The sequence below is a fragment of the Eucyclogobius newberryi genome, unplaced genomic scaffold, assembly GCF_026437365.1.
Source record: "Eucyclogobius newberryi isolate DKJ021-1_F unplaced genomic scaffold, fEucNew1.0.hap1 SCAF_11, whole genome shotgun sequence".
Classification (NCBI taxonomy): domain Eukaryota; kingdom Metazoa; phylum Chordata; class Actinopteri; order Gobiiformes; family Gobiidae; genus Eucyclogobius; species Eucyclogobius newberryi.
The window spans coordinates 8,961,418-8,983,917 of record NW_027315735.1 but is presented as its reverse complement, the minus strand read 5'-3'; the positions used below and the strand labels follow the sequence as shown (position 1 = coordinate 8,983,917).

At 43.7% G+C, this 22,500-nt stretch overlaps 1 protein-coding gene across 1 annotated transcript in view; it reads right to left on the bottom strand.

Annotated features, from left to right (window-relative positions):
- Positions 1-5,122: 5,122 nt before the first annotated feature.
- The window catches only part of fbxo38 (F-box protein 38), a 47,688-nt gene continuing 30,310 nt past the window's right edge, over positions 5,123-22,500 (bottom strand). Inside the window, exons 15-21 of the mRNA XM_072434447.1 lie at positions 22,123-22,223; positions 21,922-22,024; positions 21,198-21,364; positions 20,165-20,310; positions 10,151-10,254; positions 9,919-10,032; positions 5,123-5,708 (exon numbers count right to left, since the gene is read on the bottom strand). Of these exons, the coding sequence (XP_072290548.1) occupies positions 5,530-5,708; positions 9,919-10,032; positions 10,151-10,254; positions 20,165-20,310; positions 21,198-21,364; positions 21,922-22,024; positions 22,123-22,223 (914 nt within the window). The 3' untranslated portion in view covers positions 5,123-5,529. The remainder of the gene's footprint in view (positions 5,709-9,918; positions 10,033-10,150; positions 10,255-20,164; positions 20,311-21,197; positions 21,365-21,921; positions 22,025-22,122; positions 22,224-22,500) is intronic.

Here is a 22,500-nt window from a genome sequence, read left to right as displayed (position 1 = left end):
AGTTCAAACTTTCATAAATCCGGCTTGGAATTCCATATAAACACATTTTTCTGCCAGATTTGTCCAAATCTTTTTCCATAGTTTGGTGGGAGGAGGCAAACTGCATTCGAAGTTCAAATGTCCCAGAGAAATCTATGGATGAAACATTAAAACAGCTTCAGGTTGGACACTTTAGTTGTTTAGTTTACAAAAAACACCTGAAAAGAAGGACAAATGTAACAATATTTGAATTGAATAAAATATTCTTAGTAGTAAATTCACATCCTTAAAATTGTTTTGGATTTTAGACATCAGTATTATTAAAACTAGAAAATATAATGACGGATGAACTCAAGACAAAAAAGGTTGTGCTTCTACAGGACCCAGGACAAGTGTGAGTCTCTGTTCTGACAGGACAGAAAGTGGTGCGTGTCTTAATAAGGTAATGTTTAGAGAAGTATCAGGCCGATGCTCCACAGCTCCCACAGGAACACCACAGAGAACATCCAAAAGTGCCAGTACTTTTGGAAATAGTAGTATTGAAAATAGTGGCAGTTTTTGTCTCACGTGGATAGGTCCAGTAATTACAGATTAGATATAAGGTTAAGGAATATCTTAACCTTAAACCAGGACAACAAATCTACCGTTTAACTATGAAACAGCTCATTCTACCTGAGAACTCCAGCTCTGTGGGAAGGTTAGAATGTTGTAATGTCACATCTGCTGATCATGTCCAACCTAGAACAGTATAAACTTTAGTATAAACTGAACTAGGTAAGATGTTTAGATACAGTAAAATGCTTTTATGCAGATGACTCCGCCCCGACTGAACTGAGCACCTCCCCTCACCCTGACCATGATCAAACCAGGTTCATAAAAAACATCTTTAGCATGAATCCCTGCCCAGTCCAAGCAGCTCAGGAGGTTACTCTGAGTCTGCAGTCAGTCACTCATGTCCTCACATGAAACAGACCAGCACCATCAGCACCACCAGCACCATCAACACCAGCACCACCAGCACCATCAGCACCATCAGCACCACCAGCACCATCAACACCAGCACCATCAGCACCATCAACACCATCAACACCAGCACCATCAACACCAGCACCATCAGGGCCATCAGCACCATCAGCACCACCAGCACCATCAACACCATCAACACCAGCACCACCAGCACCATCAGCACCATCAGCACCACCAGCACCATCAACACCAGCACCATCAGCACCATCAACACCAGCACCATCAGCACCATCAACACCATCAACACCAGCACCATCAGGGCCATCAGCACCATCAGCACCACCAGCACCATCAACACCATCAACACCAGCACCACCAGCACCATCAGCACCATCCGCACTATCAGCACCACCAGCACCATCAACACCACCATCACCAGCACCATCAGCACCACCAGCACCATCAACACCACCATCACCACCAGCACTATCAGCACCACCAGCACCATCAGCACCATCAGCACCATCAGCACTATTAGCACCACCAGCACTATCAGCACAATCAACACCACCATCACCAGCACCATCAGCACCACCAGCACCACCAGCACCATCAGCACTATTAGCACCATCAGCACCATCAACACCACCAGCACCATCAGCACCACCAGCACCATCAGCACCATCAGCACCACCAGCACCACCAGCACCATCAGCACCACCAGCACCATCAGCACCATCAGCACCACCAGCACCATCAACACCACCATCACCAGCACCACCAGCACCACCAGCACCATCAGCACCATCAGCACCACCAGCACCACCAGCACCATCAGCACCACCAGCACCATCAGCACCATCAGCACCACCAGCACCACCAGCACCATCAGCACCACCAGCACCACCAGCACCATCAGCACCATCAGCACCATCAGCACCATCAACACCACCATCAACACCAGCACCATCAGCACCATCAGCACCACCAGCACCATCAACACCATCAACGTCAGCACCATCAGCACCACCAGCACCATCAACACCATCAACACCAGCACCATCAGGGCCATCAGCACCACCAGCACCATCCGCACTATCAGCACCACCATCACCAGCACCATCAGCACCACCAGCAACACCACCATCACCAGCACCACCAGCACCATCAGCACCACCAGCACCATCAGCACCACCAGCACCATCAGCACCATCAGCACCACCAGCACCACCAGCACCACCAGCACCATCAGCACCACCAGCACCATCAGCACCACCAGCACCATCAGCACCATCAACACCACCATCAGCACCATCAACACCACCATCAACACCAGCACCATCAGCACCATCAACGTCAGCACCACCAGCACCACCAACACCAGCACCATCAGGGCCATCAGCACCACCAGCACCATCCGCACTATCAGCACCACCAGCACCATCAACACCACCATCACCAGCACCATCAGCACCACCAGCACCATCAACACCACCATCACCAGCACCACCAGCACCATCAGCACCACCAGCACCACCAGCACCACCAGCACCATCAGCACCACCAGCACCATCAGCACCACCAACACCACCAGCACCATCAGCACCACCAGCACCATCCGCACTATCAGCACCACCATCACCAGCACCATCAGCACCACCAGCAACACCACCATCACCAGCACCACCAGCACCACCAGCACCATCAGCACCACCAGCACCATCAGCACCATCAGCACCACCAGCACCACCAGCACCACCAGCACCATCAGCACCACCAGCACCATCAGCACCATCAGCACCATCAGCACCACCAGCACCATCAGCACCATCAACACCACCATCAGCACCATCAACACCACCATCAACACCAGCACCATCAGCACCATCAGCACCATCAACGTCAGCACCACCAGCACCACCAACACCAGCACCATCAGGGCCATCAGCACCACCAGCACCATCCGCACTATCAGCACCACCAGCACCATCAACACCACCATCACCAGCACCATCAGCACCACCAGCACCATCAACACCACCATCACCAGCACCACCAGCACCATCAGCACCACCAGCACCACCAGCACCACCAGCACCATCAGCACCACCAGCACCATCAGCACCATCAGCACCACCAGCACCATCAGCACCACCAGCACCACCAGCACCACCAGCACCACCAGCACCATCAGCACCACCAGCACCATCAGCACCATCAGCACCACCAGCACCATCAACACCACCATCACCAGCACCACCAGCACCACCAGCACCATCAGCACCATCAGCACCACCAGCACCATCAGCACCATCAGCACCATCAGCACCACCAGCACCACCAGCACCACCAGCACCATCAGCACCACCAGCACCATCAGCACCATCAGCACCACCAGCACCATCAGCACCATCAACACCATCAGCACCATCAGCACCATCAGCACCATCAACACCAGCACCATCAGGGCCATCAGCACCACCAGCACCATCCGCACCATCAGCACCACCAGCACCATCAACACCACCATCACCAGCACCACCAGCACCATCAGCACCACCAGCACCACCAGCACCATCAGCACCACCAGCACCATCAGCACCATCAGCACCACCAGCACCACCAGCACCATCAGCACCACCAGCACCACCAGCACCATCAGCACCATCAACACCACCATCAACACCAGCACCACCAGCACCATCAGCACCATCAATTTTCGATATCAAAAAGGTTTTCTGGCAGTTGTCAGTGAACAAAATTCCCAGGGTAAGGTGCAACATAGCATTTTAGCCTAAGTTCAAGATGTTTATAACACATCAGATTCCAGGGCCACACATCCTCCAGGAGAGCTGAGCCCTGCAGGAAAACCCCCTCGAAAGAAAGAAAGAAAGAAAGATGACAATAGCCTTTATAGTCACCGGGAAGTTTGTCCTGTGCATTTGACACGTCCTTCAACGCCACTGGGACAGTCTGTGAGGAGCAGCACTTGGGGGGGTCCATCTTGTGCTCGACTTCAGGACCACTGTAGCCCCTTCTTTGGTCATTAGGCTAATTGACATTGAATCGCGATGTCGTGACAGCGGTCAAGCCCTAGGTGGCATTGCACCCTGGGGGTTATGGGGGATCTGACACACTTTATGTAATCTGATAATTCAACATCCACACTTTATGTCACTAAGTGAGTCTGAGAGGAGGGCAAACTGCAGTATCTGATTTGAGATCGCTCTGTGGCCTCTTTCTGCAGACACAGTCGACTCCTTTTACTTCTCTCGGACAGACAGGGCGCGTGACCTGGTGTCCGCACACTGGACGTGAGGGTGGGAAGATGGACAGACGTGATGGAGTAGAGGTTATGTTTCGTTTGAGTTTTTAAATGCTCCAGAAAGACCCGTAAATCACAGAGAAATGACCCGCTAAATACGCTACATACGTCATTAAATATGCTCACGTCATTGACATTTACTTTAAAACAACTAAAATGGAGATATCTACAGTGCATCTGGGAAGTATACACAGCTTCACTTTTGTTTAAATACATTTGCAAAGAATTCAAACAACCTTCTTTCACATTTCATTGTCGGGTTTTGTTTAATTTATTTTGTAATAAAGCTGTAACATAATCCGGCTCATGACAGAAAAGCACAGCCCTCTTTCTCATCCACAAATGTACAAAGTGCCATTGTGTCCACACTTTTGAAAGACAAAATAGTTCATAAAAGGCCATGTGATTGGCCCATTAAACCGCTGGTTTGGACTTTGGAGTTTATGAAGTCACAAAAATTGCGAGAATTTATCTTGCTGGAAAGGTTAGGCTGTGAATACTTCCTAGATGCACTGTACTTTCCACATGTTAAGCAGAGATGAGGTTAGATTAGCAGAATTAGCTCTGCATCAGAACTGCTGTTACCTCTGCCAGCAAAAAGGACATCAGACAACAAAGGAGAAGCACAGGATTAGAAAAATTTGAAAATTCCATCTCTAAAGATTAAAAAGGCGGCTGTAGGCCTATTACTACATTTAATAACTTGAAAACATATAAATGGTAAAATAATGATAATTTTAAGATGCCATAATATATTACATGTGTGCAGAACATGATTAAATCACAATTAATATGAGTTTTACACACACACACACACACACACACACACAAAGCATTACGTCCGACAAATGATTTGTTTTTAAATGTTTTATTTGGACTCAAAGCCAAACCAAGCACAGCTACTTTACATTTGTACACAAATAAAAGCAGGCCAGTCCATGTGGTTCAGGTCACAGAAGCAGCTCCGGTCTGAGCACAGTGAGGATGCCTTCACCACACGGCGGCGCCAAAACCAAACAAACATTTCGTCCTGCAAAAAGGGCACAAGCTCCTTGTATTAATACATTCAAATATTGAATATAAAGTACCACTGCAGGAGTGTGTCAGCTTTGTCAACAAGCTGCAGAGAAAGTGATAATGATGACTGGGAGCTCCAGCAGTATGCGCTCAGGTCAACACACTATGGGCCCTTATGAACTCTCTCCTGTAATGGTGCTCCAGTGACTTCTGAAAGACTCATGGTTGTCCCGCACTGAGCCCTAGATGTAGTCATCCTCCACAGGCTCTCCCGGAGTGTCGCAGTGGTGCAGGAACACCACTACCACACGCTGGAACAGGCCTCTGCGGCTCTGCCGACGCTCAGAGATCTCCTCCCCGATGGTCTCCATGCAGATATCTGCGGACAGCTGGCCCTTCCTGCGCGGGGCGTAGATAGTACCTGACGCAGAGAGCACAGTTTAGTGGCATTTCTTTTCATACAAGTGGTCAAGACTGTGCTGTGAAAGACTAGAGCGCAGAGTTCATCCGGATCATGAGAGCGCTACAGCACACCTTTGGATTCAAGTGTGGTTCTTAGATAGAATCAGAGCTCAGCTGGTCACCAGTCTTATGTGAGGCCGGCCAGTGTGGGCTTTGTGAATTTGTATTATTATTATTCATTTATTTATTCAAATAAGAAGAGAGCATATTAATCAATGTGTCAGCAGAAACTACAACATAAATAGGACAGAGACAGCAGAATAGCTCAATTTAATCCTGATATCCGTTAATCACGCCAAAAAGAACTATTTGAGATGAATAGTATGAACATTCAGAGATGGACTTGTTGATTTCTTGGGGTCACGAACAGATGGCCAGACATTCTCCTTCAGTATTTTTTGGTAGATAGCAGCATTCATGGTTTGCTGAAGCAGCAAAACAGCCCCAGACTATCACACTAGTACCACCATATTTTATTGTTGTTTATTTTTATGTTGTTCATTATTATTTTACTGTTGGTATGTATGTATTCGGACACACACCTTCCAAAAAGTTACATTTTTGTCTCGTCAGTCCACAGTGTATTTCACCAAAAGTCTTGGGGATCCATGTTTTCTGGCCATGCAGACCATTTTTTTGCCTGCAAAAAAGAAACTAAAATGTTTTTGTTTTGTTTTGTTATAGCTTTAAGAAAGGTCTGAGTAATGGAGCTTTGGCTTCATCTACTGGCTGCAGAGGGAATTACAGGAGTTTAATATCTTCAAGCTAGCCTCAAGACACCTTGATGTAGCCATGCAGTTGCAAAGCTTTTAATTATATGGCAGAAATGTGCAGGACGATGGGGAGAGGACTTTCTAACCATGATTCACCAAACTAGCATTAAGCTAAATGTGCCCTTTAAAGGTTGAGTAGAGGATTTTTGGCGACCAATCTGAGTCTCATTTTCTCGTAGCGTGCACAGCTGATTAATTCTCCCACATGTCAATCATTCCCTGTGTGCAGTGCACACCTGCAGGCTTATTCTGGCTCGTTCCCGGGATATCTGCACGTTTCCCCGGCTGCGCATGCGTGGTTGATATGCCGGTGTGTGTTTAGCAAAGCTAGCAGCGTGTTCCTTCAGTGTAGCTCCATGCTTCGGACCACCAAGTACAGGAATGGCTGAGGGACGACAGAGAAAGACTGTGTTTGAGCTGGCTCTAAAGAGACGGAAATCTGCGAAGATGAGAGATGCGATGTGATCCGGTCGCGCTAATAAACAAACGCACGAGTAGCAGCGGAGGTTTGATGGTAGGCGGCCTCTCGGAAAGAACAGGAGGGGCTAACAGAAAAATCCTCTATTCAACCTTTAAATGGATGGATCATTTGGATGGGTTTTTGTAAATTCAGTTTGTATTGAGACATTGGACAAATATTATTAAGGGAATGCATCACATTAGGTATGAATATTTCTGGTTTGGTCAAATGTAATAGGACATCATCTGGGTAGCATAATTGTTTTTGATCGTCTAAAATATTTGGCCAGTGGTTCCAAGTACAAAGCAAACAAAAGTGGGGCCCAGGCACAACCATGCCTTATCCCTCTTTCCAGAGTCAGTGGATCTGTCAAGTGAAAGTTGAAGGCTGAAGTGGGATGGAGCAAGTACATATGGTGATAGCGTTTGAACCAATGACTGACAACTGTGGCATTCAAAACCACCAACTGTGAGGGTGATGTTGGCAGTCATGGCCTCATATCCAGAAAAATAAAGAAGACACAGTGCGAGTGGACACACAAGAGATTTATTCTATAGTTTTGTGCTACAGAACCGCAAGTCTTCAATGTTGTTAGTTTGGTCATATGTCAGCGGAGATGAGATCTGTGAGCGTATAACTTATAACTACGTGCCTGTGCTGTGATTCCTTTGACCAGAGGCTTGTCTCTATCTGCATGAGGATATAGGATGAGTATTGATCTTCACACTAGGGCATTGTTTCAGTTTAATTTCATTTGCATTGTCAGTGTAAATTGACTTGCAAATGTGACCAACTGTCCTTTTCCCTGTAAAGAGACTGTGGCCATTTGCCGTATCTAATCTATAAATGATTCTGGATCCCTTTGGAAGGACCAGATGAGTGTACGGAGAAGAACCGTATGAGGGAGAGTTCATTCTGATTGTACAGCATGTTTACTTTATTTCTGGATAATTGTTAGAAGAGATATTCCACAACGATTTGGTGCTGCTCTTTCATGGGCCATGTGATGCAGGGCGTGGCCACCTGGAATATCAACTTTCCAGCCTCGTTCCTCCACTTTTTTGAGACAAGAGGAGGAACTCACTGGAAGAGGACGCCGGTGCTAGGATTGAAAATAACAGGTTGCGGGTGAGTAGTCTTCAGTTGTGTAGTGTGTTGGAAGTGTTTTTTGTTTAAAAAAAAAATGTGTTTAAAAAAAAAAAAAAGTGTTAAAAAAAAAAAAAATGTGTTTAAAAAAAAAAAAATAATAGTTGGGAAACTAAAGACTTTTAAGTGTCCGAATGCCATAAATAAATTCTGAGATCAAATTGACATTTCACAGGTTAAAAGAGTCTTTGGCTAGATTGAAATAGCACCTTTAAATTTGAAGAATTGAAATTCAACTTTAATTTTCTAAAATTATTATTTAACCTAAATTCAATACACAGATTAAAATTGGAATAATAGTCTTGTCTGGACACACGTTGCCATTTGTGCCGTGTCCTTTCATGACTCATAGCTGGTGTCTAGGGGGAGGACCAAGGGGTGGCCTGGGGCCACTGTAAGACCAGGAGGAACCGGGCACACTTTTTTCACCAACTAATAATAAGTATAACTGAAGAAGGTTGAGTTTTGCCAGGGGCAATTGGTTTCTGCGAGTGGTACACCCTGAACTAGAAAAAGTGTAGTCGAGAAGGTTGTCAAAAACGAGACACAGCACCATGCAGACGTGTGTGGGTGTAATAAAGCACATGCAGTTGTTAAGAGAGCGGCCGACCGTGGAAAAAAAAATTCCAAGAGCGCTGTGCCGATCTCAAAGACACCAACTATGTCAAACAAATATGGGGAAGAAGGTCTAGATTGCCTGCATGTATGGTCCGAAATATACGGGCAAGATACGAAATCACAAAACTCAGGATGAAATTTGAAAAAACGGAGTCTGTGAGAGGGATGGAGAATCATCTAAAATTAATCAAACTGTGGGAGACTGAGGCTGAATCATGAGAGCGAAAGATATTGTGTCCGACTAATGAGCGAGAGATAGATAGACTGGAGCCACGTTCAAAGAGCAGCGCAGCATACAAGAGACGTGGGACCCGCCGTACGAGGCGTTCCACTGTTAGGCCATACGCAAAGGCCCGAATCAGGACATTGTCAGAAATGTTGAACAAACATATGTGGGCGGAAGCGGGCAACCCATCCTCACTGAGCTGCGCAGGGGCTTCCATTATGACACTGCAGGCCAACATTGGCTCTGCTGCTGTTGTGGTATGGTGCCAACAAAGGCACATTACACACTACTCGCACGCTACACTTGCACGCTACACTCGCACGCTACACGCTCAAGCTACACGCTCAAGCTACACGCTCACGCTACACGCACTCACGCACGCTCTCTCTCACTATAAATACAGACACAAAATACAGCTGTCGCACAGAGGTAGGAACAGTTGTAAAAGAATTCTATCCTGTAGCATTGCTTAAGTGTCCACAATATTTAAACAGTTTTTGATTCTTTCTGTCTATTGATATAGTTTGTTCCATTTTTAAGTAATATGTCATTAAAGATTTCTATTTTCCTAAACTTGGGGCATTTTTATTTTTCCAAAGGTGCAATAATATTTCTTTATAGACAAGTGATGAGAATATTATTTGCCATCCCATTGGGCATCTTACTTTATTCACATTTTGAAGCAAGCAAGCATCTGGCGTTAATATAAATATCTGCTTAATATTATCCATGTGATATCAACGTGAACCTTCTTTCAGATAAGCCTGGTGTGAAATCTAAAAGAGTGTTCGGTAAAAACAGAGATGCATGATTAATCTGCGTCAATTCATGATTATTGCTTTAATAATTTGTTTGAATAATATTTAAAACACACTTTGATAGCCCTGGTTTATATCAGCTCTTCACCGTTGACTCAACTGCAGATAGTGTACGTTTAAAGACTCACTCATCTCGTCGTCCTCAAAGTCATAGCGAGCGTAGTTGTTGGGATCTGCTGTTCTCAGGGTCCGCAGCCAGGGAAAGTCAGTTATCATGCTGTAGGGGGCACCATCCACCACCCCTGACAAACGAACAATCAGTTATTTTCATTGTACAACAAATACATTGCATTTCAGCACAGCTTTCCACATGAGTTCAGAGTGGGGTGAGGAGAGTGAGATGGTGAAACGCAGCGTTACCTTCCAGAGTGTAGATGTCCCGGCCCCAGGGATACCGCGAGAACTTCTTCACATCCTCCTCGGTCCGCGTGGCCTCCGGGAAGAACTCGTACTTGATCAGCTCCCTGGCACACACATGGCTTCATTAAAAACACAGCTTTCATTTCTCGCTCCCAAACTCTCTCTTTAGAAGCCTGCATGATTTTTTTTTTAACTGGAATCTTTTAATTATAAAGAATCTTCTTTTGTTTCTTTCATCACTATATTTGTGTCAATTTAAGTCAATAGATACGTCCAGGTTCTAGAATTTGACAATGCTATAATCTCAGCTGGAGGGAAAGGGTTGATATAACCGTTTTCAAAATATCTAAAATGTAAATCCACAAACATTAAACATCATACATATGTTAGGCTCCAGAGTCCTTTTGTTGGGTCAAATTTCCAAGCTCAAATGAAGTTAAAAATTAAGAAGACTTAATTAAGTTTTATTGAAGTCACAAAAATGGTAAACAGCAGCAAAATGACCCGAGCTGGTTCCTGCTGGAAGAGTACCTGACCCTCCCCCTTGTAAGGGAGCTCAACCTATGACCCTCTAAGATTTTGGGCAAGTATAAGGCCTTACCCTTTGAAAGATCATTATTATTCTGTTTTCCCCCGTCAACTAGATTAATTTCTATAAATACATAACCTTTTCCCTGTTAAGACCGTCCTGTCACTGGAGCTGCTTCGCCTTTACTAACTTTTACGGTTAATGATGATGCGTCTGTCATTTTTGTCGATAGTTCAAGGTCAAGCCCCCTGCACTTGGCACTGGACCTCATCTTGCTAGCTCAGCTGTTTTTTAGGCAAATAACATCATTGACATTGTCACAGAGCCCTGTCATAGTACTGTCAAAGATTGCTTTTGGTCCCAGGTTTAAACTCACTACCCCCTACTGCCCTACTTCTGCTCTGTGACATTTGTTTCAACTTTTTGCAGCTGCACATCAAGCTTTTCTCGTACCATTTGTGACGTCACCCTACACAGACTCACTACATGTTCACATGCCAATTGTACTGGTTCTATGACTTCTTTAGATTACAAGTTACTTTAGAACATTTTGTTAGTACATACAGGAAGATGAACCTAGTTATAACATCAATTAACTAACAATGTTCAACCACATATATCTGACTCAAACTGCACTCACAAGATAAATGCGCGTGAGTTTGTGCAAAACAACTATTCAGACCAAAAGCACTAACTAACATATACTCCTATGTAATAAGGCAGATTAAACTCACTCTTTAATCTCTGACCAACCACCAGGCAGCACTTTACATAGTTTTAAAGACTGGCAAACTAAAAGTTCTTGTTAACATAACTGTGCTCACATGCAGACCATGAAAACCGGATAAGTTACTACGGTAAGTCCTATTTGAATCAATTATCCTAAGTGCTTGTAAACTCGAGCATGTTTATTGAGGTGCTGTGGACCAATTCTCCCAAAACCACCAGACGCAAAAGGTCACAACCTCTTCTTGTCCATTTACAGATGTCATGGAAATGATCAATCAAACTGAAGCTGGACTAAAGGAGTGGCTCATGCTCGCGCATGTGTTACTGAGACAAGATACCAGAGCAGAATAGAGCGGAATGATCTGGGAACTATTTCTAATTGCGATCTTTCTGAGAACTGCGATTAGTTTTGTGATTTATGTTTAAATATAAATATTCTGTTAAAAGTTCACAGTTAAACGCAAATTGACAAAAAGACTGAAATAGGCCGATTAACTGATTAACTAAAAACCATCCACATTGCGATTTAGATTCACTTTTGATAATCACGATAATCATCTTGCAGCCATATTGCAGAAAATAGTTTAGAAAAATCCGACATGTGCCCAAACAAAGCACAGTAGTGTACCAGCTTACAAGAAATAATGTGTCAAGAGTTTCAAATGATATTCAACCAAAAACACTTCTACATCAAGTCACAGCCTGCAGTGTCCGCATAAAGTTGAAACCAGGCCTCATTTGCATGTGTAAACATTTATTAAATTCTATATTGAAACATACTCATATTACATCTGTTCAGTTATAACTCAAAACAAAAGGCCCAAACAAATGAACCAGAGGCCACTCCCATTACACGCTTAACAGGCAGTGTGTAGGGCATCAAGTGCTCTAAGTGGCACCAACCTGACCAGGCACTTTGGATTGAATGCCACAACAGGCTATTTGTGCAGGAGCTACGCGATTCCTTTTACAATTAAACTACCGGTAGGTTTCGAGTGTCGCCGCTCTCTCGGTCTCTCCACAGAACATTTGAAATGTGCACAGGAAGCTACACCAGACAGTTTAAACAGGACAGAAGCACAGCTGAGAATCCTTTTGATCCGCATATCAACAAACTACAAGGAGCAAAACTATATTCAGATGATGAAAATTGGCTTCATATTAGATAAGAAACAGAAAAAGAGAAAACTAAACAAGGCGTGCAATCTGTCGAGCTGGCGCAGCGACACTTTAGCGTCATGTTTTTATAAATGCAATAGAAAGCATCAATAGTTTGCACCCTCAAGTGTTTATAGAGCCGTGATCTGCAGAAGAGCAGGAGAAGGGCTTCAGGTAATATTACATCTAAAATGCACCAGAATACAGAAAAGTATATGATTTTTGTTGAAAATGTCTTTGTTGAGGGCCCCCAGACACTGCTTGTGTTGTTACGATAGGACAATGAACTAATTGTTATGAAGCAAATCCATCAAGGTGTTAACTGGTTTCTTTACTCTACACGTGGCATTCTGGTTTGGTATAAAATGCATTTCCTGTTTTGACTTCACTTAGGGACAGACAGGACTCTGGGAGGGACAGACTTGTTTTTGCTTGTGCACACTTGTAAACTAAATAAAAAATCATGTTTGGACTAAAGACAACTCTGCTCAAGTTTTCCTATAGAAAATCCACAACAGGCACCCAAACGGCCAGCAGTGGCCCCCCCTGAGCCGCACAGCGGATTCTCGGCTCATTTGTACCAACATGCGCTTAAAGATTGAATAGAGGATTTTTGGCGACCAATCTGAGTCTCATTTCCTTGTGGCGTGGACAGCTGAGTAGTTCTCCCACATGTCAATCATTCCCTGTGTGCTACTGCACACCTGCAGGCTCGTTCTGGCTCATTCCCGGGATATCTGCACGTTTCCCTGGCTGCGCATGTGTGGTTGATATGCCGGTGTGCGTTTAGCAAAGCTAGAAGCGAGTTCCTTCAGTGTAGTTCCGCCAAGTACAAAAATGGCTGAGGGACGGAATCTGCTAATCAAACGCATATGTAACAGAGGAGCTGTAGCGTGCTCGTGCACGAGGTTTGATGGCAGGCGGCCTCTCGAAAAGGATGGGGGTGACTGTGGGGGCAGACTGTGCGGCACACTGTGCGCATTTAAAAAAATAAATCAGTCGCTGATTTCTCAAATTGGCGAAAAATCTGCAGTCCCTGTATACAACATCAAACGCAGTGTGGCTCAGGGTGTGACAACTTTAACATTAGAAAAATGTTTACTTGGGCATCATATTATGTATAGCCTATATCAGTGGTAACATTTTACACCAAGTACCAACATAGAAAGGGATTTGGCTTTCCAAGAAGCACTAGATCTTTTTTTTTTTCTTTTTTAACGAAAGACATTAATCAAGGAAGAGCAAAAATGTGGATTTTTTTTTTAAACAAAAAAAATAAAACAATTTTGTATCACCTTGCGTACACCACAGTCTGAGAAATTCTGGTCTTGTATATGATAAACACTGTTTGAATCAATTTACTTTTGCATGTAAACTTGGCAGAACTGGTCTGAGGCCGCAGTTATTTTATTACTTGGTTTACGGATTTTTAAATTAAATATATTTAACAGACGGACGAAATATAAATATAATTTCAAAAGGTTTTTTCTTCATAAAACATCAATATAATAATTCAAAGAAATATGGCGACAGGCAGGAAAAATATAAATGTCAAAGAACACATTTGATGAATTTGGCACCGAAGTCTCTGAGTACATTTCAACAGCATCCACTTTGGAGGAGTCCAGAGGCTGTCATCGCTGCTGCTGCAGGTGATTTCCATGACATCACAGGCAGGTGTCTGTTTAGTATATCTCCAACTGTATCATCCCGATCACCACTTGCATATTTTTTCAAGGCGATATGGCCTCCGGATAGTACGGTTAAGCGAAACCACACTGGCCCATGGAGTGCTCTCAAGCCCCCAGCAGCCAAGATGGCTGCCCATTCAAGTCAATGGGAGCTGCTCAGTAGCGCATGTCGCCAGTTAGCCTTTAGCTCTTCGGGCAGTGCAGCCCGCAAGTTACGTAGGTTTGTGTACCATGTGATCGTATTGACCAATCAGAGAGAGTTACTAGAGTAGCGCAGAGCCCAGTGTGAGATAAAAGTGAAATATTAAACAACTGGTTTTAAGAAAACTGACGGATTTTGAACCGGAAAAAAGTACATGACCCAAGCGGGGCGAGCTGAGAGCGCGGAGCATGGGACGAGCAGAGAGCAGCTGCCACTGCGTCATCAAAATCAAGCCGTTTTCACTCATGGATCTATTAAAATATGAGCTCAGCTCATGGTCTAATGCTGTTGTGCTGCTATTTTAGAGTTATTATTCAGTGTTTTGTGGTTTATTGTAAATTAAATATAAAACCATAAAAAATTCTAGTTTGTAGTCGGACGATTTTTCGGCAATTTGAGAACTCAGGCGGAAGTGCGCATGCGCACTCCCCCGTGCGGACTGATACAACACACACGTGCGTTTGTTTATTAGCGCGACGGATCGCATCGCATCTCTCGTCTCCTGTAGATTTCCGTCTCTTCAGAGACAGCTCGAACTGTCTTTCTCAGTCTTCATTTTGTCCCATACACTGAGGGAACTATATCAGGATAGATCCATGCGCTTAGACACGTGGAAACGTGCTGCTCTCATGGGGACGAGCCGGACGCGGCTGCAGATGAGCAAGGCAAGGCAAGTTTATTTGTAGAGCACATTTCATACACAAGGCAATTCAAAGTGCTTCACACAGCAGGAAAAATGCTTTCAAATCACAAAGAAATTACAGAAACAGAAATACAATAAAATTAACTGAATTAAAAATTATCAATCCAACTGATTGTCTAAACTAATAAAATCACAAACAAAAGAGAAGAGTGCAAAGAAAAAATCCTTTCAGTCATATGCGCAGCTAAACAAAACTGTTTTTAGCTTAGATTTGAACATTGTCAGAGTAGAAGCCTGTCTCACATCTTCAGGAAGACTGTTCCAGATTTTAGCTGCATAAAACTGAAACGCAGATTCCCCATGTTTTGTCCTGACTCTGGGCACCAGCAGGAGGCCGGTCCCTGAGGTCCTCAGAGTCCGAGATGGTTCATATGGCACTAACATATCCAAGATGTACTTTGGTGCTAGGCCATTGAGAGACTTGTACACAAGCAGAGCTGCTTTAAAGTCTATTCTCTGAGCCACAGGGAGCCAGTGCAGAGACCTGAGAACAGGACTAATGTGATCATACTTCCTGGTTCTAGTCAGGACCCGAGCAGCAGCGTTCTGGATGTACTGCAGCTGTTTTACAACTCGTTTGGAGAGACCAGTGAGCAGGCCGTTACAGTAGTCTAATCTACTGGAGACAAACGCATGGATAAGTCTCTCTAAATCTGGTTTTGACACTATATTTTTGATTTTGGCAATGTTTTTTAGATGGTAAAAAGCTGCTGATGTTATTGATTTGATGTGGCTATTAAAGTTCAAGTCTGAGTCCATTATTACCCCCAGATTTCTAATTTGGTTTGTAGGTTTTAGAGCGAGACTCTGGAGGTGACCGCTAACACTTTCTCTTTGTTTCTGTGGGCCAAAAACGATTATTTCAGTCTTGTCTGAGTTCAGCTGGAGAAAGTTGTTTTGCATCCACAAACTGATCTGTTGGATGCAGTGACAGAGTGAATCTACTGGTCCATATTCACCTGCCGATAGTGAAACATAGATCTGAGTGTCGTCTGCATAATTGTGATAGGACACATTTTCACTGCGTATCAACTGACCTAACGGCAGCATGTAGAGGTTGAACAGAAGGGGACCCAGGACTGATCCTTGGGGCACTCCACAGGTCAGGGTCATGTGGTCTGAGACACAGCTAACAATTTCAACAAAGTACTTCCTGTCTTCCAGATAGGACCTTAACCAGTTTAGGGCAGTGCCAGTGATGCCCACCCAGTCCTCTAGTCTCTGTAAGAGGATCCCATGATCGACAGTGTCAAAAGCAGCACTCAGATCTAACAGAATTAAGACTGAGGCTTTGCCCGTGTCAGTGTTCAGGCGGATGTCATTTGTCACCTTGACAAGAGCAGTCTCAGTGCTGTGATGAGGTCTAAAACCTGACTGAAAAACATCAAATGAGTTGTTTATTAAGAGGAAATCTGTGAGCTGTTGGTAAACAACCTTTTCAAGGACTTTGCCCCAAAATGGCAGATTAGAGATGGGCCGGTAATTACTCAGTACTGCAGCATCAAGACTGCTCTTCTTTAGGAGAGGCTTTAAGACCGCAGTTTTCAAAGACATTGGGAATGTTCCAGATTGAAGCGACATGTTAACTATGTGAGTGAATGGTGCTAACAAACTGTTCAGCACAGACTTTAGAAATCTGGTGGGTAACACATCGAGGCAGCATGTAGATGAACTCAGACTGGTTATGATCTCATGGACAGTTTTGTCAGTTACTGGTGCAAAGTGAGTTAGCTCTAAGTGTCTTGGTGGTTTTAGGGTAATTTTTTGCATTGTGGGATTTATAGCATTTTCAATGCCCTGAACTTTGTCCATCCATCCATCCATTTTCTACCGCTTGGTCCCTTTCGGGGTCGCGGGTGACTGGAGCCTATCCCAGTGACTTCGGGCCTTAGGCGGGGTACACCCTGGACAGTGACCAACTTGTCGCAGGGCCAGCACAGAGACATAGACATAGACATAGACATTACAGACAGTTCACGCTCACATTCATTCACTAGGGCCAATTTAGAGTCACCAATTTTACCTAACACATGCATGTCTTTGGATGGTGGGAGGAAGCCAGAGAACCCGGAGAGAACCCACGGTAACACGGGGAGAACATGCAGACTCCACCCAGAGAGATCATGTGATGTTGGTCAAACACCCCTGAACTTTGTCATTAAAGAATAATGCAAACTCATTACACTTGGATGTGGAAATGAGTTCTAACGGCAGCTGAGCTGGAGGGTTTGTTAATCTGTTTAATGTGGCAAACAAGACACGCGAGTTGTTACTGCAGCTTCCAATAATTTCAGAAAAATATCTTTCCCTAGTTCTACGTAAGATTAGGTTGTACATGTTCAGCTTCTCTTTGTAAACCTCTTTTTGAACCTGGAGCTTTGACTTGCGCCATTTCCGTTCGGCCCTGCGGCACTCCCTTTTCTGTGCCCTGACCGAATCATCATTTCTCCACGGCGCCTTCTGCTTATTTTTAACCATTTTAGCCTTTATAGGGGCGATGGTGTCCAGAACATTCAAAACACTAGATGTAACAGAGTTCAACAAATCATTTACATTAGAACATGAGACATTTTCAAAGTTTATCATTTCCATAAACAGTGCACCTGTGCCATCACTTATGTGTCTCCTCTGAACAACTGCAGGACCAACCGGTGGTTTGGGAGAAACAGACAGGTCAAAGAAGACACAGAAATGATCAGACAGAGCAACATCGATCACATTAACATTTGAAATATTTACCCCCTTTGTAATTATGAGATCTAGAGTGTGTCCTTTGCTGTGGGTGGGGCCTCTCACATGCTGAGTAAGACTGAAGGTTTCAAGGACAGCATCAAGCTCTTTAGCGTTTCTGTCACAAATATTATCAACATGCACATTGAAATCACCTGTAATGACCAAACCATCAAAGTCTGTGCATACGACTGAAAGCATCTCAGTAAAATCATCAATAAAACTTTGGCTGTGCTGGGGAGGCTTGTATAAAACAATGAAGAGAATGGATGGAGACTGTTTTAGCTCCATTTTAAAGGATACATACTCAAATGATGAAAACAACCCAAAAGACAACCTGCGGGTAATTATTTCATCTCTAAAGACAGCACAGACTCCACCCCCTTTTTTGTTTTCTCGTGTTTCAGATTCAAACTTAAAGTTGGGTGGAGCAGATTCTATCAGAACTACATTTCCTGTGTTTTTGTCAAGCCATGTTTCAGTTAAAAACATAAAATCAAGATTATAAGAAGAAATAAAATTATTAATTAAGAGAGATTTGTTACATAAGGATCTGACATTTAGCACAGCAAGTTTCAGACTAGTTTCAGTGGGACTGGGCTTTATCTTTTCACAGGGAATATGAAACACATTTCTCAGATTGGGCCTGACTCGCATTTTGTTTTTCCATCTGTGTGATGATGTGACTACAGAAATAGCACTAGAGGGGGCTCTAGTAGGGAGCAGTAGGTGCGTTCTATGATTGATAGGTGGCGGGACTCATCGGCAGTCATTTGGGCCAAAAAAATCGTCCATTACGCCTTTAAGTACATGGAGTGTATGATCTAAAATGTATTTCTTTAATTACGGATTTTTAATCTACATAATGATAATATTCTACAACATGTCAAATGTATTCAGATGACATGTTTATCTACATGCAAAACATGCTAAAGTCATGATTAAGTCCGTATTTAGGTTTCTTGTCTGTGTAGTACAGATAACAACACTGATGGACACGAAATGTAACATTGATTAGTTTATACCTGGCAAAACATTCCATTTCCATAGAATTGATTACGTTATTTAGTTTTTCAGGGATAACAATTTCAAGACCTCGCTTCTGAGAAGTAGATCCACGGCCCTCAGATGCGTGGTGGTCATTAGTTTGATGATTTTTTTTGTTATTAAACCTATAGATCCATAGTTTTATGCCAGTAGCTCATTCGTGGCATTTGGGCTCACCCACAGCATCTCGGCCCCTTCACGTCACCGATGCGCGCCGATTGGTCTAGACCAGGGGTGGGCAAGCTACGGCCCGCGGGCCACATGTGGCCCGTTTGTCTTTATAATCCGGCCCACCAAACATGCCAAGTAATATTTAAAAAAAAAAAAAAAAAAAAAAAAAAAAAAATTCCCTTTTTCTTTTTTGCTCTTAGGTATCTGTCTGCACTTGTATCCTCAATAAATATGATGTGAAAGGAATTAAACATTAGATTTAAATAAAAAAAATTCACACCAATGATCGCGGGCCGGCCCTCCGCTACTTGCCTGGATTCGAATATGGCCCTCGGAGGAAAATAATTGCCCACCCCTGGTCTAGACGGTTACGAGCTGGGCTAGAGCAGCGCGCTAGAGCGTAGCCGAAGCTAACAGCTTGAAATGCGTTTTAAAGACAACTGAAGAATCTTAAAATTAGAAAAAGTCAATGACCCATAAATAGGTAAGAATTGCAGATATATCCGACATTTCTGAAAGTGCTCTTTCAGTCGAACACAAGCAGTTTTTCGTTACATTGCACTCTAAGGAAAAAAAGCCTTCTGGGCTGCATGATTTCTTTGGCTGCAGTACTAATGGAGTGGCCACTGGGGGTTGTTTGCGACATGCTGCGGCTAGCCATACCCTAGCCAGATATTATAATAGATTCATGAGCGCTCTGAGCGCTGGCCACTGTGGTGACGCCATTTTAAATACCCATGATGCATCGTGCATACCGCAGAGCTTCAGTACAATGCTTTCCAAAATAAATGACTCCTGCAGGATCTTTTGACTTTGGCTATTTTGCGTTGTCGGTGGTACTTTCTAAAAAAAAAAAAAAGTATAATAATTTATTTTATTTATAAATTAGAAATCAATAATCTAAGTGCAGCGGATCCGTAAACCAAGTAATGAAATAACCGCGGCCTGACCGGTTTCGGGGAAAGACAAACTGCATCAGCTTTTTAGCGCAGTCCAGTTTCTCTTTATGTAAACAAAGTAACTTAGAGAAGTAGGAGACAGGAAAGTTGCTCACTGGCTGATGTTGGCGATGGTGTCCATCCAGCTGCGTATGCGCACCTTGTTGCGCATGTTTGGGGGGTTGCTGAACTCGTGGACGATAGCAATGTGGTACGGGTACGGCCCCTGGAACAACTGCTGCTCCAGAGCCACTGAGTCGATCTACACAAAGAGGGGGTTAAAGAATGTTCATCTTGTCTTATTTTCACATATTTTTGTTGTTTCTTTTGTCAGTCAATAGATAATCTTCATCATCATCTCTTTTACCCATTGCCTGATATAGAAAAAACAGCAAAACTACAAGAGAGGAGGGCCAGCTACAAGGAGGACCAGAGAATGGACACATACATTATTTGTATTTGTGTTAGCCTTTAAAACATTGAGTACTGTTACTTTGGCAACTCATATTTTAGAACTTAAAATACTGTATCAGTGTTCTCGCTGAGGGGTTTTGGCATGGCGGCCATGCTGCGGCGGGCCTCCGCCATGCCCAAAAGATGCCGCCATGCTCAAAAGATACCGCCAGGTATTAAGATAAAATAAGTTAAAAGCGCTGCTTTATTTTGTAAAAGCGTCGGAAAATACGTCGCGATACGCCGCTCCTAAGTGGTAGAGTGTGATCATATTGGCTTTCCATATCGAGCCCCTATTTTAAGTACTTTTTGCGAGTGCCGCCTACGGCCCCACTGCCATCCTCCAACCTCAGCCCAGAGAGAACACTGTGTATGTATTGAAGAGCACACATTACTTTCAAACGGTCAGGTGTTCCCTGATCAGAATTGGCATCTACTGGCAACAGAGTAAATAACCATGGAGAAATAAACAAAAGCTAGGTTGCCCCAACATGCTGACGTAAGCACGTGTCTGGTGATAATTTATGGACTTAATAACAACACAGTGAGTGAAAGAGTAGAGAAGAAAATCTTGCAGCGTAAATGAAGCTAAATGTACCATCTATGTATTTGATGAGGGAACAATGTTAGAACATGGTTAAAAGACAGAAAAAGTCAGTTTTGCATAATATGTGTGGTTTAAGGTGTGGAACAGACTTGGTGCATTGGGCGCATGTAGATGATGCGGTTCCTCTCTGGAGGCACCCTCAAGATCTGGTCGAGGACTTGCTGCATGTTGAGCTTTTTACACTGAGCAAAGTCCATTCTGTTGACAATGGGAGCATTCTCCACTTGCAGCTGCTTCAGCACTCGACACCTGGTGGCTGCAGAGAGAGGACGTTTATTCATTTGCCTGAACCCACAATATACCATATGCCATTATACAAGGGGCCCACCATATACTAACCCTAATTACTATATTGACTTCTTATTCAATAAAGAATAGATGGCAATAATATTTGAGCTGTAGAGAGTTCTAGCGCTCATCATAGACACCAACACCTAAAGTAGGCCTATTGACCTTACGGCATGTGGTGCAAACCCAGCCCTCCACACGATCTGAGCCGGCACAATTTCCAAATATTAAAAATAGGTAATTTCTATAGTTTACCTATTTAGCTTTGTTTTAGTTCTAGTCTAGGCCTGGTTTAATTCTGGTTCAGTATGGATTGGCAATTTGGCAAAGCAATGTTGTTGAAGCCCTTTGTATTTTATATTTCACAAAAATCCAGTATAGCAGTAGTTATATTCGCAGTATTGAAACAGATCTAGAGGGGGATATTTTGTGTGACCCCAAATTGTATTAAAAGTGGTGAGACACATATCTGGTCCTCGAGAAAAAAGCTAGAAAAAGCTTGAGGAAAAATGCCCATCCGCTTACCGTGAACAAACATCATCTTTGGGCAGTCCTTGAGGACCAGGTCTGTGATTCCACAGTTGGTCAGAGTGATGCCCACCAGGTTTTTACTCTTTAGGCTCAGCACCTGCACACATGTGTAACAAGTCCATGTCTGTGAGTTGTGTTGTGCTGTGGAACAAGTCTACAGTTTGTAGATACAGTGTTAGCTGTGTTAGCATGTACCTGCACATGGTCTTCCTCTGTGACAGGGTCTGAAGTGCTTGTTGATTTGTCTACATTTCGTTTTCTCTTCACAAACACTCGTGGCCTGGGCTTGGAAAGACCTGTATGCAAGTCCAAACATTTTGTCTTTAACAGTACACATGACCTGCACAAATATTGCAAAATAGTATGGATTTTAATTTTGTGTCAGGGGAGAGATGAGATGCTCTCATTCCCCTGTAGTCTCTGGGGGTTATGATCAATATTAAACTAACATCAAGTGAACACAAGACCACCTTTCATTTCCATACAGTGTTTGAAAAAAAATACTTCTCAGGGTTTGATGAGGCAAAATCTGAAATGATCTCGTGAAGGCTTATCAAAGTAATGCATTTGGGA